This window comes from Aquarana catesbeiana, linkage group LG06, assembly GCF_042186555.1.
Source record: "Aquarana catesbeiana isolate 2022-GZ linkage group LG06, ASM4218655v1, whole genome shotgun sequence".
In the NCBI taxonomy this organism is placed as follows: Eukaryota; Metazoa; Chordata; class Amphibia; order Anura; family Ranidae; genus Aquarana; species Aquarana catesbeiana.
The window spans coordinates 243314784-243332364 of NC_133329.1; the positions used below are offsets into that span (position 1 = coordinate 243314784).

Consider the following 17581-nt stretch of genomic DNA (forward strand, 5'->3'; position numbering starts at 1 on the left):
CTAACTGGCGTCACCAGGGACACTAATACAGTCATCAGTTAAAAATCTTTAGACTGTACCTAGTGACACTGTGGCAAGGAGCGAAAGGGTTAACTGGGGGGGGGGGGTGATTAGGGGGTTAAATGTGCCTAACTGTGTGTACTGGTGTCAGTGTAGCAATTTACTCACTGTAGATTCTCTCTCCTCTCACACTGGAACCGAAAAGGGCTACAGAATAGGAGATTGCATCATTTCCTGTGCCTGTGTTTACATTTCAAAGGCACAGGACGGTCTGTGATTCATTAGAACTGATCAGCAGAGATTGATCGGTTCTGAAACAAATCCGATCACCGCTGGGCCCTCTACCCGCGGGCGCGAGCAACGTATAGGTACGTTGTTTCGCACAGCCGGGCCGCCCTGCAACAGTAAATGTGCGGTGGGCGGTCCTGAACTGGTTATTGGCATCACAGTCTTACTCCATAGGGTTCAATATTGAGTTGGTCCACCCTTTGCAGCTATAACAGCTTCAAATCTTCTGGGAAGGCTGTCCATAAGGTTTAGGAGTGTGTCTGTGGGAATGCTTGAATGCTTCCAGAAGCGCATTTGTGGGGTCAGGCACTGATGTGGACGAGAAGGCCTGGCTCGCAGTCTCCACTCTAATTCATCCCAAAAGGTGTTCTGTCGGGTTGAGGTCATGACTCTGTGCAGGCCAGTCAAGTTCCTCCACCCCAAACTCGCTCAACCATGGCTTTATGGACCTTGTTTGTACACTGGTGTGCAGTCATGTTGGAACAGGAAGGGGCCATCCTCAAACTGTTCCCACAAAGTTGAAAGCATGAAATTGTCCAAAATGTCTTGGTATGCTGATGCCTTAAGAGTTCCCTTTACTGGAATTAAGGGGCCAAGCCCAACCCCTGAAAAACAGCCCACGCCATAATCCCCCCTCCACCAAATGATTTGGACCAGTGTATAAAGCAAGGTCCATAAAGACATGGAGGAACTTGACTGGCCTGCACAGAGTCCTGGCCTCAACCCAATAGAACACCTTTGGGATGAATTAGAGAGGAGAATGTAGGTCAGGCCTTCTCGTCCAATATCAGTGCCTGACCTCACAAATGCACTTGGAAGAATGGTCAAACATTCCCATAGACACACTCCTAAACCTTGTGGACAGCCTTCCCAGAAGAGTTTAAGCTGTTATAGCTGCAAAGAGTGGGCCAACTGAATATTGAACCCAATGGACTAAGACTAGGATGCCATTAAAGTTTATCTGTGTGTAAAGGCAGGAGTCCCATTACTTAGTAATATAGTGTATATAAAAAAAACAGAAAGATACAAGAGAAGGAAAGGAAGGAAAGGTAAAAAAAAGGAGGGGAGGGAAGGGGTAAAGTGGCATTCCCGCATTCCATGGCTCCCAGCAAAATCCAGAGGTGGATGCTGGCTCATAACATACAACAGGTACTATCCTAAGCCTAAGGGAGATGGATCAGGTGAGGGAAGTTTCTAGGAGGTCCCAGTTTGTATTATTTTAGTTTTATTTGTAATACAAAAAAAAAACACATATTACAAGAAAAGGAAAACACTGCAAAATGAGCTGAAAATTTAGCGCATTATGAGAGCAGTCCAGTTTTAATGTAACTATCACCTTAATTGCTGTTAAGCAAAAGCAGATCCATTATTGCCATTAATGCTATCCTGTAGTAAAATTTTAAAAGAAAACGTGCCTAAGAGCAGTGCACCATGAGATGCTTTTTCCTCTTTCACATCAATGTTTTATGTATAAAAACATTAGCTATAAACAATACAATTTTATAAAAATAATAGTACTTCTGACAATATTTCACTCAAAATAGCTATGTCATGTAGTATCTTGGCAGATATTTATACAGGAAAAGGAAGAGATGGTCCACTGCATCCATCATGTTGTACACTCACGAAAGTTGAGAACCATAGCTTTAGAATGTGCTACTCAAGAGAATATTTATGTTTAAAGAAGTCAAAAATGACAGAGGCATTCTGCAAGCAATCTTTTACGCACTGCTTAGGTTTCAGTAATATTTTAAAGGATACTCTCAGGAAGTTTTGGCCATAAACTTTTCACAGTAAATCACTTTAAAACTATGTAGCTTGTAAAAATAAATAAACTGTACGTTTAAAGTTAAAAATAATATAGGACACCTTTGCTTAAGTGTCACTCTTACATAAATCAGTTGTGCTACGATAGAAAATAAAGTTCAGAAATGTCCATATACCTAATAGGTTGGCAAATTAAATCTGTATTAGCAATAAATCCGACATACAACAAAAGCATAAGAACTGACATACAGTAGATGTTCTGTGGCAACCCGAAACAATATGATTAATTAAATTAAGGGTCCTTTCACACTGGGGAGGTTTGCAGGCGCTATTGCGCTAATAATAGCGCCTGCAAACCGACCCGAAAAAGCAGCTGCTTTAATTCCAGTGTGAAAGCCCCGAGGGCTTTCACACTGGAGCAGTGCACTAGCAGGACGGGAAAAAAAGTCCTGCTAGCAGCATCTTCGGAGCGGTGAAGGAGCGGAGTATATACCGCTCCTGCCCATTGAAATCAATGGGATGGCGTGGCTATACCGACGGCAAAGCGCCTCTGCAGAGGCGCTTTGCGGTGGTTTTAACCCTTTCTCAGCCGCTAGCAGGGGGGTAAAACCGCCCCGCTAGCGGCCGCATACCGACGGTAAAGCGCCGCTTATAATAGCGGCGCTTTACCGCCGACGCCGCCCCCGCCCCAGTGTGAAATGGCCCTAAATTAAAACAAGAAGATAAACACATACAATTATGAGGCAGTAGGGATTGCTTAGATTATTATAGGAAAAATCATTTGGGAACTACTGCTCCAGTAAACATTTCACCGCTTGATGTTTCTTGATAGATGATTGAGTGGATTAGGAATTGTTTTTTAGTTCATTCATTTACGATGCTATGAGGGTCATAGACACCCAGGCCACTGCATCAAAATTGTTAGTGCTTGTGCCGGATTCATGTACTTGTCAGAGTCTGGCACTAAGGTCACACCTTCCTTGCGTGCCCATCACACAGACTGGTGCATCGCCAAGGAAATTTATAGTGCGATAAGCAGAGCCTAATGGGGAACTAAAGGACTAGTTCCCCATCAGGTCAGTCCTGTTGTTAATTGACAGTAATTGGCTGTAACAGGTCAACAATGGCAATTCACACAGTTCAATGACAACAAGTATCCCTTAATATATCTGCCAGAATTGTATAAATATAAAAAACCTATATATATTACGTTCAGTCCCTTATTTTTATTCAGTATTTCTCGACTATTCATTTCACATAATCAGTCTTGTTTACAACATTCGGTGCTCTATTAACAAAATCTATGTCTAGTCAATCTGAAAATTTTCCCTTTTAGTCAGTTTACATTTTTACACATGACAACCTTCAAAAAAAAAAATAAAAAATACACTAACATAGACACAGACAGCGTGGCTTGGTCCTGTCCTCACTCCTTGTCACAGGATTTAACTGACAACAAAAGATGTCAATGGCTCCCAATGCTCTCAGCCAAACCCGTGACAGCAGGGAGAGCTGTTACAGACGAGTACAACGCTGGATCGAGTGAGGGTTCGGGTACATATAATGGGGGGAGGGGATGATACTACAGGAAATGCATCAAGGTAAAAATGTTTAGTTTAAAATGGAAAATACCAGTTTTGGTTACTAGAAGGCACTAATTATATTATATTTATTTCCTATGATCATTTTCCATTTTAAATCAATGAAAAACATTTGACTGTCGAATGTGCATGCACTTTCACTGGGAGAATTGCTATGCAAAAATACATCCTATAGTGTGTGCTGCCTGCTTAGTATTACTGCACAGTGATTTTTGCTTCATCGCTTCTGTTTCTGTCTACTCAGACTTGAAAACAACAGATTTTTTATGTTGATAAGTGATTTTATCAGCTGTTCAGCAACGCTTGTTACTGCTACACCATGATCTGCATATTGCCATTAGCAGAAGAACTTGAGATCTGTATACCCAACACAATCACCAATATATGGAACAGCAAGCTAGTAAAATGTGAAAGTCAGAGAGGTATACAGACACACATACAGAAAAAAAGACATGTTTATACAGTAACCTCCTCCCAAGAACACACAAACATTGTATCCCCATGAAACCTAGCTGATTCCCACAAAGTAAAAAAATGCAATAAATACTCTTCTGTAAAATGAATCACTTCATACTAACCATTCCCCATGCCTGTTTTTAAAATCTGTGCACTGTTGACTTGAAAAGCCACCCCAGATGATATCGACATCCGACACACTTTCAGGTATGTTAGATGCTTCCCTCCCCTGCCACATTCTGTGGTTCCTCCTGTCAGCCCCTGCCACATTCTGTGGTTCCTCCTGTCAACCCCTATGTCACTTTAGGTATTATGAATAGAAGCTGAAATAAACAAACATAAACATATAACTACTTACAATGATGTAGGTACTTTTCCCAGTACCCGTTGGCCCAATAAATACAGAAGGCTTCTGGTGTGTTGTCAGCAACTTCATTAGTGCAGTATATCTAATTGTGTCCAAAGTAGGCACAATTATTTCATTAAACATCATATCACGTGGTATAGGTGGCACTGAGCTCAGATCTTGTGTCCACAACTCCCATCTTCCAGTTTCCTGCAATTTTGTACAGTTATATATTTTGCATTCCAAATTAGTAGAAAAGAGAAAAAAAAGCATATCTTTGAGAACAGAAATAACACAGCTGGTAGCCCTGACTTGATTTTAAAAGCGCGAGATACAGACTTGTCATTTTGATCCTGGCTTCACCATCTAGCGAGACACCTAGATCAAACATGCAGCCATTAAAGACATCATGCATACCCTTTCAGACCAGTGACTCTGAAGCTAGTAAAGCCAGAATCAGAATATCAGAGTGACAACTTCCACAGGGAACCACAAGCATTCACAGGCCACATAATATTGAGTGAGTTATTTAACAGGCTTAACAGGCTGACAAAATCTTAAGAACACCTGTGACCAGATTATGGACACTAAATGATTTACATATTTTTAACAAGCAGTAAAAAAGATTTAAAACTTCCTTTGCTAACCTTTGTAGCTGCAGGTACTGTGATGGCAAGGACTTGGCAACCTTTAATATAAACTCGCAGCAGGTGCTTGTTAGTTGGTAGAAAATGACTTTCAGCCTCCGTTCACATCGGGCCACATTGGCAATGGCACCGCCCGAATGTGTGCAACGCTGACATTGCGGCGACGCACCGATTCCCAAAAGTAGTTCCTGCACTACTTTTGGCGACTTCGGGGGCGATTTCAATAGACATCTGTGCAAGAACCAACACAGATGTCTCTCAAATCACCCCCAAAATCGGACTGAAATGCTGGTTTGAAACCCTCATTCAGTGTGAACCTAGGCAAAGTGTTTGTAAAGGCAGAATGTTTTTTTACCTTACTGCATTCTATGCAGTAAGGTAAAAAACCTTCTGCATGCAGCTCCCTCCACAGCTCCCCCTAAAAACATACCTGAGCCCAATCTCGATCCAGCGATGTGCACGAGAGCTGAGGCCCTCCTGAGTCTCTCACTCCTGACTGGCTTAAATACAGCAGCAGGAGCCTGCTGTCAATTAGAGCCAGTGACGAGGAGTGGGGGGTGGGGCGGAGCCCCGATCTGTGAGTCTTATGGACACTTGGAGCGGGGCTTGGGAGCAATCATGCATAATTGCCCCCATAGCACTCAGAAGGGGGGGTGGAGTCAGGAGCAACAGCAGGGGACCCAGAAGAGGAGGATCGAGGCTGAAAAACCATTTCACAGAGCAGTTACGTATAACAGGTTTGTTATTTTAACAGGACTTTAAGCTACAAAGTTCATTAGAGGGTTGTTTAAAGGGTTGTTTAGAGGGTTGTTTAAAGCAACTTAATGGCTTGTTTAGAATATTAAAATACTTTAACCTGTTCATCTCTCACACCTGTATACCCTTTATGGACCAGAGCAATTTTTACATTCCTAGCACACCAACCGCTTGTCAGCAACAGCTCACGATAAAAGCTTCTGATCGGGAGCCAGCCCAACAGGCTTCCATTTATGTGACTGCTGTGAGAGTCAATCACAGTAGCCACGTGATACAGAAACCACATCACCCCCTGGACATTAAAGCCTACTTAAAGGGAGGCTGGAAGGCGGCATTTAGGGGTTAAGTTACATATATTCATTTCAATACAAAGCTTTCTTTTTGCAAATAAGTGAAAATTAAATAAGTTGCAGTATTAATGCTAAAATACAGAAATAGAAAAAAATCAGCATCAAAATAATAGCTAGTAGAGAAGGGGATGAATAGGGTAGATGGAGCTAATTTGTTTTTTTTTTTTTTCTTTTTTTTTACTTGCCATGTCTTTAGATTTACTATCAACCAAAGAAATTAGTGAAGGGCGACTAGGCTGCTGTGTTCAGATGTGGCTAAGCACTGCATGTGGACCTTTGGCTGCATACAACATGGAAGGTTATCTGCATCCACTTTTTATATTGTCAGAGAATATGGATGCAAACTGGCTGTGTCCAGAGCTGTTCAGTGGCCCTAATTGCATTATTTTCTCTTCATCTACACAGCCAAGAAACCTGTTCTGTAGGTCACAGAGATGTTTGAGTAAAGCACTCTTACAATGCATAGCAATGAAACAAAAAAGCCACACAAGGGAGAAAACCTACTTTACTGTATTACAGAGCACAATTTTGTCTTGAACTTATCTTTTCTCAGTTGTGGTAAAATCCATTTATATTTAACCACAAGAAATGGTTTAATCAGCCAGAAAAAAATTTGTGCTTAGGTGCATAAAATAGCATTCTTTTGTTTTAACAGAGAAATCACTAACCTGCTTCACAAATCGATAATCATATACTGTGTGCTCACTGGGAAAGGGAACAGTGAAGGGTTTTTCAGGTGGATCCACTGGATGGAGAATTTTAAATCGAATCCTTGTTTCCTCACTTAGTGGTCCATCTGTGATTTCTCTCAGGAGTTTGTCAAATTTCAGGCGGTCATTTTCTGTGCAGCTTCCTCCAACAGACCAGATCAAAGAAAACAAAAAAATCCCCTTCAAAAAGAAGCAATACTGATTTAGTGAGTTTTGACAGTTAATCTGCTACATGTTATTAAGTTATATAGTATCATATTTGTCTATGAAAACATCTGTTTCCAGACAGACCATACACATCTTTTTAATATCTTCAGAAAAATCTGGATTATGTATGGGTTAAAATATGACACAGAGCAAGATTTTCAACACAAAGAAATCTGTACTGTAGGTCAAAGAGGTTTTGCAGCATTTAAAAAAAAAAACACTGGAAACAAGTGAGGATCATCATTTCTCTGATAAAATTACCCCTTTAATTGCTTTGGGCTTTTTCCAAACAATTTGCAGTCATAATAAAATGATATGGAAGGTAGCAAGGTACAGCACTATGGAGTATTAACACATGGCACAACAGTAACCTAGAGTATGTAATATACCCACAGCCTGATTGATCCATCAACCAATGGTGCTTACATCAGTCTAGTGCTGGAGCAGATATGCACAGAAGACAGTTTTTCATAAAAATTATACTTAATATTGTGTTCTCTGTAGCACAGAAATAGACAACAGCACTCAGAGTTGTTCTTAACCTCCCTGGCAGTATGATTATTTCAGATTTTAGATGCTGAAAGCGGTACCATTATTTTGCATGGAAATTTAGCATTTTATATTGTAGGCCTGTAATTCTTAGGAATAACTCACTTAAATCTGTCCAAACCAGAGTCTAGTAGACATCTCGGGTATGATAAAGTTTGAAACACAAAATCATTAATTCTAATATAATAAATGACTATAAATGATAACAAATAATAATATAATAATAATAATACTTTTTATTCAATACATTTTAGTAAATAATATAATCAAAAACACTGACTTTTTTTGGCCAAACAAGGATGCAATATTAGTTGTCATATTGCTAGTAAACGTCCCAGGTATGAACAATTTTAAAACATGGTACAGCACAAAGTCCAACGTCAAAGTCAGGACAGTAGAACCTGGTTTCTTTTCTGATTTTCCTTCCAGTGTCGTCACGCTTAGAGCAGCAAATCACACACATCCTTGTGGGTGCTGACTTCTTTTCCGTTGGTGGAATGTGGTCCATAAAGTGACGACCAGTCAGGCGTTCCGGGTTCACAACGCCAGCAGCACGATGTCCAGATATATTTACAGTCGTCGGTGTTTGGTGCTTGAGAAATATAAGTTCATCGACTTTACAAAGTCCGCATGAACCACAGGCTTGTCACTCTTTTTTTTTAGAAGAATGAAGGCATTCCACAGGCACTGTTCAAGAAGATGCCTGAAATTTTTTTTTGTAATATTTTTTATGTTGCATTCTCATGGCTGGATAAAATGTCATGGCCTGGTCAGCTCTGTCAACACCTCCCATGGTGTTGTTGTAGTCCATCATGACTTGTGGTTTCATTATGTCTTTTCCACCTTTTGTGTGTACCATGACAGTAGAGGTGTTGTGAATAGAACTCATTAGGCACACATCTTTTTTGTCTTGCCATCTCAGTTCCATCATTTTGCCTTTCTGCCAGGCAACTATATCTCCTGCCTTGAGCTCTTTATTGCCAAAGGTTGGCGGCATGTCACGCCGGTTAGCTCTAACAGTCCCACTTGCATCCGTCTTGTGCTATAGAAGGAACTCATAGAGTTCTGGAGAAGTGTAAAAATTATCTGTGGTTACACAGTAGCCCTCATTCACAATGGCTCAATCAAAGTAAGAACTGAAGAGGTTGCCATTCCATAATTACTGAATCTTTCATTGAATTTGGTTCCTTTCCCGGTGTAAAGGACCCAATTCTATATGTAACCAGTGCTGGATTCACAGAGCATGAATGATTTTATGCCAAATCGTGCTCTCTTAGACGCAATATACTCTATCCAGCTGAGTTTTCCTTTGTAGGCCATTAGACTTTCGTCAATACTGATGTCTGGTACATAGGTCTGCTGGAAATTTTTATGAATAATTTGATATACCTCCCAAATCTTTTTCAGTTTTGGTGGTGGATGAGAAGTCTCATCAAATTCTTCATTATTTTGAAAGTGCAAATACTTCATTATCAGAGAAAATGTGTGCTCCGACATGACCGTGCCAAAAAAAAGAGTGGCTAGTAATTTGTTGATTGTCCAATACCACTTCTGCAGGGGTTTCCCCACCACTCCCTGAAGAATTATTAGGCCCAGAAACTTCCATATGTCCTCTTTGGTCACTGGTTCCCTCCACTTTGATACCAGGTGCTCCAGTAAACGGGAATCTTGGGGGCGTTACGTGCTCCGTACCACAGTCAATCGAACACCTAGTCCGCACATCACTGGGCACAGTCACAGGATCATCACTGAAATCACTTTCCATGCCTGATGATGAACTTCCCCACGAATCGCTATCACTCAATTCTGCAAGCGATTCTGTATCGCTGTCGCTGTTTTCCAGCAGGTCATATGCCACTTTTGAGGTAGAGGCACGCTTTCTTGATGCCATGGTCGTTCTGCAGTTTCCAAACAGAAAGTACAGTAAAACTGCAGGCAAGGGCACTGGATAAAGCACTGGGGGGCAAACTAAGGTCAATTTTATTTTATTTAGTAATGTAATCCAAAAGGATTACAGTGTATAAGTGTGTTTGTGCTTTATACTATTTGAATTTGCCTTCCGATGCTCGCAGGGAACGGAAGCCAGGGCACACAGTACATCGGGCATAAGATCCGGCCGACATACACAGTGGGAGTACATCGCGGGATCCCGGGGACAAGGTAAGTAACCTATAAACAAAATAAGTGCAGCGCAAAAAGAAAACTAAAAATGAAAAAAAAGATGAAACATGATAAATAGTCCAATCATAAATTGGTTCAGTCAAAAGTTCATAAATGCCAATATGAAATAACCCTCTTCTGGGAACACCCGCATTGGTCAAAAGTTCATAAATGCCAATATGAAATAACCCTCTTCTGGGAACACCCGCATTGGTCACTTATCCAGGCGATGCGATATTATGAAATAAAATTGTGCTTACCAGATCCAGTTGACCCCTTAATTATAGGGGGTCTTAAACGGCATGAATGGACCCGTGGCAAACTGCTGGGCTAGCTGTCATCTGCAGATCAAGTAGATTCCTCGAATAACGGAGATCCCATCAGGTCTATGGTGTAATACTGATAATCTGCAGGGTTGGCTGTCATATACTGGATGCTCTCTCCCAATGCACAGCGGTATCCGTGAGATAGGGGGACAAGTCAGCTCCTTCGAATGCTGGCTGGCAGGTAAATAATATGGAGATCCTCTAAGAAGTTACAATCAGCTGAGTGACTGGTTGAGAATGATAGGAAGATGGCTATCCCATGATGGGAGCCAACCTTGCAGATTATCAGTATTACACCATAGACCTGATGGGATCTCCGTTATTCGAGGAATCTACTTGATCTGCAGATGACAGCTAGCCCAGCAGTTTGCCACGGGTCCATTCATGCCATTTAAGACCCCCTATAATTAAGGGGTCAACTGGATCTGGTAAGCACAATTTTATTTCATAATATCGCATCGCCTGGATAAGTGACCAATGCGGGTGTTGGTTTCTACTGAGGTTGGTGTTATCCTTTAGTGTTCAGCTTGCATTAATAGTTTTAGGTTTAGTTTGCGCTGATTGCTCTTTATTTTATAAGGTAAGTAACCTCTTCCAGGATCCAGCGATGCGATCCCAAGTGTGGCTCGGGGTTACCGCTAATGGCACTGAAATCTCACCCCGAGCCACAATCGGGAATACCGCCAGGGGGAACTACCTAGGAGGAACTATTTTACTTTAAATACTCTATACTGCCAGAAACCTGTGATAGGTAATTATGGAATTTACGTAAATATGTTACACTGCATGCATATGGGTTTGCTATTATTGAGTCTTATGCTGTGTTCAATATATGTTTACATTTCCACAGTGGACAACCCATCCTCTGAAGAAGACCCAGTGAGGGTCGAAACGCGTCAGGATTAATATATAATATTCTTGTTGTCCCTTATACTGTACTGTACATTGCTCCTATTCACAGGCCCTGCTTTTTTGCAATGTCATAAGGATTCAACATTTGAAGAAACCTTGGCTGTTTCATAATACATTGTACCTTGTATTGCTTCTAACCACGAATATTGTTTGTTGCAATGTTTTATGCTGTATTCAGTTCATGTCCTGACTTGAATTGTCAGAAGCTATTTGTCTATTTTTATACAAATTTTTGTACTAATAAAATCAACCTTTTTTGACTACCCTTTTGAATTTTATTGGCTGCTTTAAAGCCCCAATAGGGGGTTGTTGTAGTTTCTTTATGCACTTTATGGGGTGCGCAGCCCATTTGTCTACACTCCCATGAGTGTCCCTCGCTGTCCACCGCCAGGGGGGTTAAATGCTAATCAGCCAGAGCTCCCAGTTCTGCTGCCACTCTGCAACAAAAGCAGCATATGGTCAGCATATGACTTTGGTTTTGACATTGATGCACAAAGGAATTCTTACAATTCCAAAGGCTGTTGGGTTATACTGCTGCCTACAGGTGAAACAGACATAAGTGTTCAAAAAATCCATTGCCCAGCACAGGATAACTCCAACCACAACCATTATGCCTCAGTTTTGTAGCAAAATAGTACCAAGAGAATCCTTTGAGTGACCAAGAAAATCTTAGAATTCCTAGACAGTCAGGACAGTCCAAATGCAGTCCAACAGAGGGGTGGACAACATAGCAACAAAGCTAACAGGCCCAAGTAAAGACAACAGAAAACTGAGGACTGCTTGTAGATCAAAGGGCTGCCTAAAAGACCCTATGCCCAAAGCTGGCATCAGATGAAGCTTGGATATCTGCTTAGTAAAACTTAAGAAACAAAAATAGAAGGCCAGGTAGTAGCCTTGCAAACTGGGAAAATCTGCATGATGCTGAAAAAAGCAAGAATTACTCACAAGTCTCAAAAATCACTTACTCAAAAATAGAAAAAACCCTATCCTTAACACCATAAGTTTGGATGATGGTGTACCTAACTCATCAAGAGATAGTGGTGAGAGAAGCTGGTTTACCCTTTTGGGGTCCATCCAGAATACAAAAGCAATCAGTCTTCCTGAAGAAGCAGTGGCTGAACTACATCCAGACAATGGAGGAAAATTTCCTTTTGGTTAACTGGAGCTAGACAGAGGGATGGAAGATTAATATTCTGGTTGACATGAAAGGCAAAAGTTATCCTTGACAAAAAGAAAACGCAGGTCTTTAACACCACCCCATCCCTATACAAAACAATAGGGTATTTTTTGCAGAATAAGACCACCAGATTTAGATCCAACAGAGTTACAGGGGAATGAACAAGGGGAGCTCCATGGGAGATTCTCTGTACAGAGTTCCAACTCAAGGACCAACAGTCTCTGGAACAGAATAAACCAGACAGAAACCTGACTCTCCAAAGCGCTAGTCCAGACTAAGGAGAAGCTTTGTACCACAGACACAGTCATGGAGTGGAAGCCCTGATACTCATTGGACTCCAAGTCCAATGATAAAACTTAAGGGAAGCAGCCTTCCTAGCTGCGAGCATCAAGGAAACAAAAAACCAAAGATATCCCTGACCCCAAAAAACAAGGTTTCAAAAAGCAATGCCACCAAAGCCAGCAGCCATGAAGTAGAATGGCAAAACAGTATTTGAGAAAAAAGATCCTACCACAGCCAACGCCAGGAGTCTTACCAGGACTGCATACCACATCCAATTGGTTTCAGGACCGGGATCTGAAGCCATAACCTCTGTTGCGTTCAGTAGTAGCTCTTCTTGCTGAGCCACCTGAGATGCTGGACAGCTCATTGTCTGATCAATTTTGCCTTGTCTTGTGTTTCTGGCGACCTTGAACTCTTTGCTCCTCCTATGAACTTCCTGATTTATGCCATGTCTCTGTATTTCCTGTTTGCCAGATTATTGTGCTCTCTCCAGCCAATATCTTGCTTCTTTCCGTACCTGCAGCTGTCCTTATCTCCACTACCACTCATTATAGACCTTTGGCTTGTTCCTCGACTACACTTCTGCTTGATCCCAACCTGCAACAACTTGTTTACTGACTATGCTTCAGCTTGATCCCTATCTGCTATATCTGCCACTGGACCCCAGCTTGCTCACCTCCTGCTGGGGAAATCCTGAGGACAGCAACCTAGTACTAACACACAGCAAAACCCATCTCCACCATCAGAACACCTGTTAGTGCACTCAGTTGTGCACTTATGCAGCCAGACGGTGGGAGCCTCTCTACTGCTATAGATACTCCTGCGTAGCTTGGGGGTGGGGGCATAGCTTGATGGTGTCAGGACGTTAAGCAGGAAGGAAGCACACTTGTATGTGAAATCCATGCTGGCATTGTTCCTTAAAGTGTTACCAAACCCACAATAGTAAAATCAGTATGTAGATGCAGTAAAGCATGCTTGTTATACTCACTGTGGAACCTAAGGGCTTAATCCTCTTCATTGTCTAAAAAGGCTGTTTGATCTGGTCTTCTCTGATCCTTCCCTGCTTCCACTGTCCCCAATCCATCTCCCGATAGTACAGAGCCATGGGGCACGCTGCACATGCTCAGTTTTGAGTGTATTTTTTGGGAGGATGCATGTGATCAGCACAGGGCCAATCAGCATTGTCCAGACAGAGGGTCAGGGGTCCTGCAGCCTCATAGGACTGTCGGAGGAGAATGAAAACTCCTCCTAAAAGCTTTAACCAGTACTCAGCTGGACACTGACAGAAGTCACAAGACTGCTATATACTGCTGATGAGAAAAGGTATTGAGAAATTTATATTTACTAAAATATTTGCATTTCCATGTTCTGTGTATGGTGGGAGACCAGATATAATTAATGCAGGCTCCTGGGTTTAGCAACACTTTAAGGGGGCTACACTGTTTTAAAGAGGTAATTGTTCCTGTGCATAGGATTAGTGCACTGGAAGATGTGAGAATTTTTCCTCTGAATTTTTTAATGTTTTAATAAATGTATGGTGTTTTAAATACTGCACAATGAGGATTCTTTTGAGCACCATTTCACTGGAGGTACTGTTAATTGCTGTCTGGAGTGTGTGGAGATCCCTGGTGGTGATCCTGAGCACATCTGAAGAGGTCTGGAGAGCTATTGCTGCCCGGTTAAAGGGTAAGGCACTTGTATATACATGACTGAGGTGAGCAGCTAGTGTAATTGGTGGTGGATTACAATGAGTGTAAATGATTATTCATCTTAAACCATTATCACTGACACCTTTGGAAAATATATCAACTAAACCAGGGGTAGGCAACCTCAGCCCTCCAGCTGTTTTGAAACTACAAGTCCCTTGACACATTGCAAGACCCTGACAATCACAGGCAGTGGCAACCCGTCCATAGGGGCCGCCTGGGCGCCACCCCCCCACCCCCCCCCCCCCTCCAGGCAGTCTAAAAAAAAGAAATGTCAAAAAAAAAAAATTTAAAGCTGGCCCTTTAAAAAAAAAAAAAAAATACACAAAAAGGTCCTTAAGTGCACTGTGTTCGGACGCCGGATACAGTGCGACGCCGGACACAGTGCACTTATGGGAAGCGCCACGTCTATGCAATCACGAGATTGCATACGTGGCGCTTCATTTGCGGGCATTTAGCCCGCCTTGTGGCGCTTCCTTAAGCACCGAGTAGCTTCCGCCCGGCCCTAGTATCTATTACTAGGGTCGGGCGGTTTGATTGACATCTGAGTATGATGTCACTTCCTGTTTCTCTCCAATTGCGCCCAGGAGAGAGAAGCAGGAAGTATGAGAACAACGGAGCTCTCCAGGTCACACCGCTGGAGAGGACAACACACAGCAAGGTAAGGGGGAGGGGGGTTTTGATGGTGACACACTCTGCAATCTGGTGATACACTCTGCAATCTGGTGACACACTCTGCAAACTGGTGATACACTCTGCAATCTGGTGACACACTCTGCAATCTGGTGATACACTCTGCAATCTGGTGACACACTCTGCAATCTGGTGACACACGCTGCAATCTGGTGACACACGCTGCAATCTGGTGACACACTCTGCAATCTGGTGATACACTCTGCAATCTGGCGACACACTCTTCAATCTGGTGACACACTCTGCAATCTGGTGACACACTCTTCAATCTGGTGACACACGCTGCAATCTGGTGACACACTGACACACGCTGCAATCTGGTGACACACTCTGCAATCTGGTGACACATGCTGCAATCTGGTGACGCATAGTGCAATTTGGTGACACACGCTGTAATTTGGTGACACACGCTGCAATTTGGTGACATGATGTAATTTGGTGAAACACGCTGCAATTTGGTGACACACGCTGCTGCAATTTGGTGACAAATGCTGCAATTTGGTGACACACGCTGCTGCAATTTGGTGACACATGCTGCAATTTGTTGACACGTGCTGCAATTTGGTGACGCACGCTGCAATTTGGTGACACATGCTGCTGCAATTTGGTGACACATGCTGCAATTTGGTGACACACGCTGCAGTTTGGTGACACATGCTGCTGCAATTTGGTGATGACACACGCTGCAATTTGGTGACACACGCTGCTGCAATTTGGTGACACGCTGCTGCAATTTGGTGGTGACACACGCTGCAATTTGGTGACACACGCTGCTGCAATTTGGTGACACATTCTGCTGCAATTTGGTGACACATTCTGCTGCAATTTGGTGACACATGCTGCTGCAATTTGGTGGTGACACACGCTGCAATTTGGTGACACATGCTGCTGCAATTTGGTGACACATGCTGCTGCAATTTGGTGACACATGCTGCTGCAATTTGGTGGTGACACATGCTGCTGCAATTTGGTGGTGACACATGCTGCTGCAATTTGGTGGTGACACATGCTGCTGCAATTTGGTGGTGACACATGCTGCTGCATTTGGTGGGACACAGGCTGCATTTTATGTGACACAGGCTGCATGTAAGGAGGGACTCCGCTGGGGGCACCTGATGTAAGGAGGGACTCCGCTGGGGACACCCGATGGCATCTGGTGGCAGGCGACGTGGCTAGTGACATGCTCAGGGCTCCCACTTATTCTGTATTATAGTGAGTTGAATGATTTCATTTTATATTACAATGTAATAATAGAAATAATGCGCTTCAATCATCCTGACACCATAAGAACCATGGTACCGGGATGATTGAAGCGCTAACACCAGGTGTTTGGAGTATCTTTATCTGCTGATTGTTAAACTTTCTAGAATACACATATTTCTATTGTTGTGTAGGATCTGGGCCTGTTGTCCCTTCATCCCTCTCTCCCTCTCCCTCCATCCCTCGTTCATCTCAGACACTAACCACACCACCTTAGAGCCACGCCCACTATTTTGCTGAAACCATGCCCATTTTTACCAAGTGGGAGGGGTCAAAAAGGAAGGGCGGGGGCTGGCGCCCCCCCATCCTAAAACTTCACCAGCCGCCACTGATGACAGGCATGACTCCTAGAGGCAGAGGCATGATGGGATTTGTAGTTTCACCATGGTTGCCTACCCCTGCACTAAACTGTGGATTGGACTTTTGTACACATTGTATTTTATTCATACCTATAGATGCACTTTGCATGGTGGTATTTTTAATTAGTACAATTTTTGATAAATGTTAACACATGTCATTTGACACATATAACTTCACTCTCAACTCTTAGGTCATATTGCACTGAAGTTAGATTTGCACATTAATGCATGTCATGTCAGTAGTGTGTTTCTTTTGATTATATGTGATTGCGGGAAAGCATGTCAGTGCTGGCTGCACTCACTTTTTTTTGTTGAAATCATTTGCATTATCACTAGGTAGCGTGGAGACAATATTTTATTGCACAGCAAGATGTAGAAACCTTACAAGAAGACCTCAATAAAATGATGGGATGGGCAACTACATGGCAAATGAGGTTTCATGTTGAAAAATGTAAAGTAATACACTTGGGAGCCAAAAACATGAATGCAAGTTACTTGCTAGGGGGAGAACAATTGGGGGATTCCTGGATGAAAAAAGATCTAGGGGTCCTAGTAGATTACAGGCTCAGCAAGCATATATTAGCATATATTGGTATTTACTCAAGAGATAAACCTATAATTCTACTGTATCTCTATACAAGACTCTGGTCTGGCAACATCTTGAATATGCCATCCAGTTCTGGTCATCAGTCCTCAGAAAGGATGTGCTGGAACAGGAGAAAGTCCAGAGAAGGGCAACAAAGCTAAAAAGGGACTGGAGGACCTCAGTTATGAGGAACGACTACAAGCATTAAACCTATTCTCCCCAGAAAAGAGATGCTTGAGAATGTGATATGATAATGATATACAAATACCTCAATTGTGATTCTAGCATAGTGAGGAAACTATTCTGTTTCAGGGAGCTTAAGAAGACACGCAGCCACTCAATGAAATAAGAGGAAAAGCAGTTCAACCTTAAACTGCGTGGGAAATTCTTTACTGTTACAGCAGTAAGGATGTGGAACTCCCTTCCACAATCAGTGGTGTCAG

At 42.4% G+C, this 17581-nt stretch overlaps 1 protein-coding gene across 2 annotated transcripts in view; it reads right to left on the reverse strand.

Annotated features, from left to right (window-relative positions):
- DNAH7 (dynein axonemal heavy chain 7) overlaps positions 1-17581 on the reverse strand; it is a 607644-nt gene that overhangs the window by 358495 nt on the left and 231568 nt on the right. For both annotated transcript variants that reach the window (XM_073633106.1, XM_073633105.1), the window contains exons 34-35: positions 6880-7101; positions 4471-4668 (exon numbers count right to left, since the gene is read on the reverse strand). In XM_073633106.1, the coding sequence (XP_073489207.1) occupies positions 4471-4668; positions 6880-7101 (420 nt within the window). The remainder of the gene's footprint in view (positions 1-4470; positions 4669-6879; positions 7102-17581) is intronic.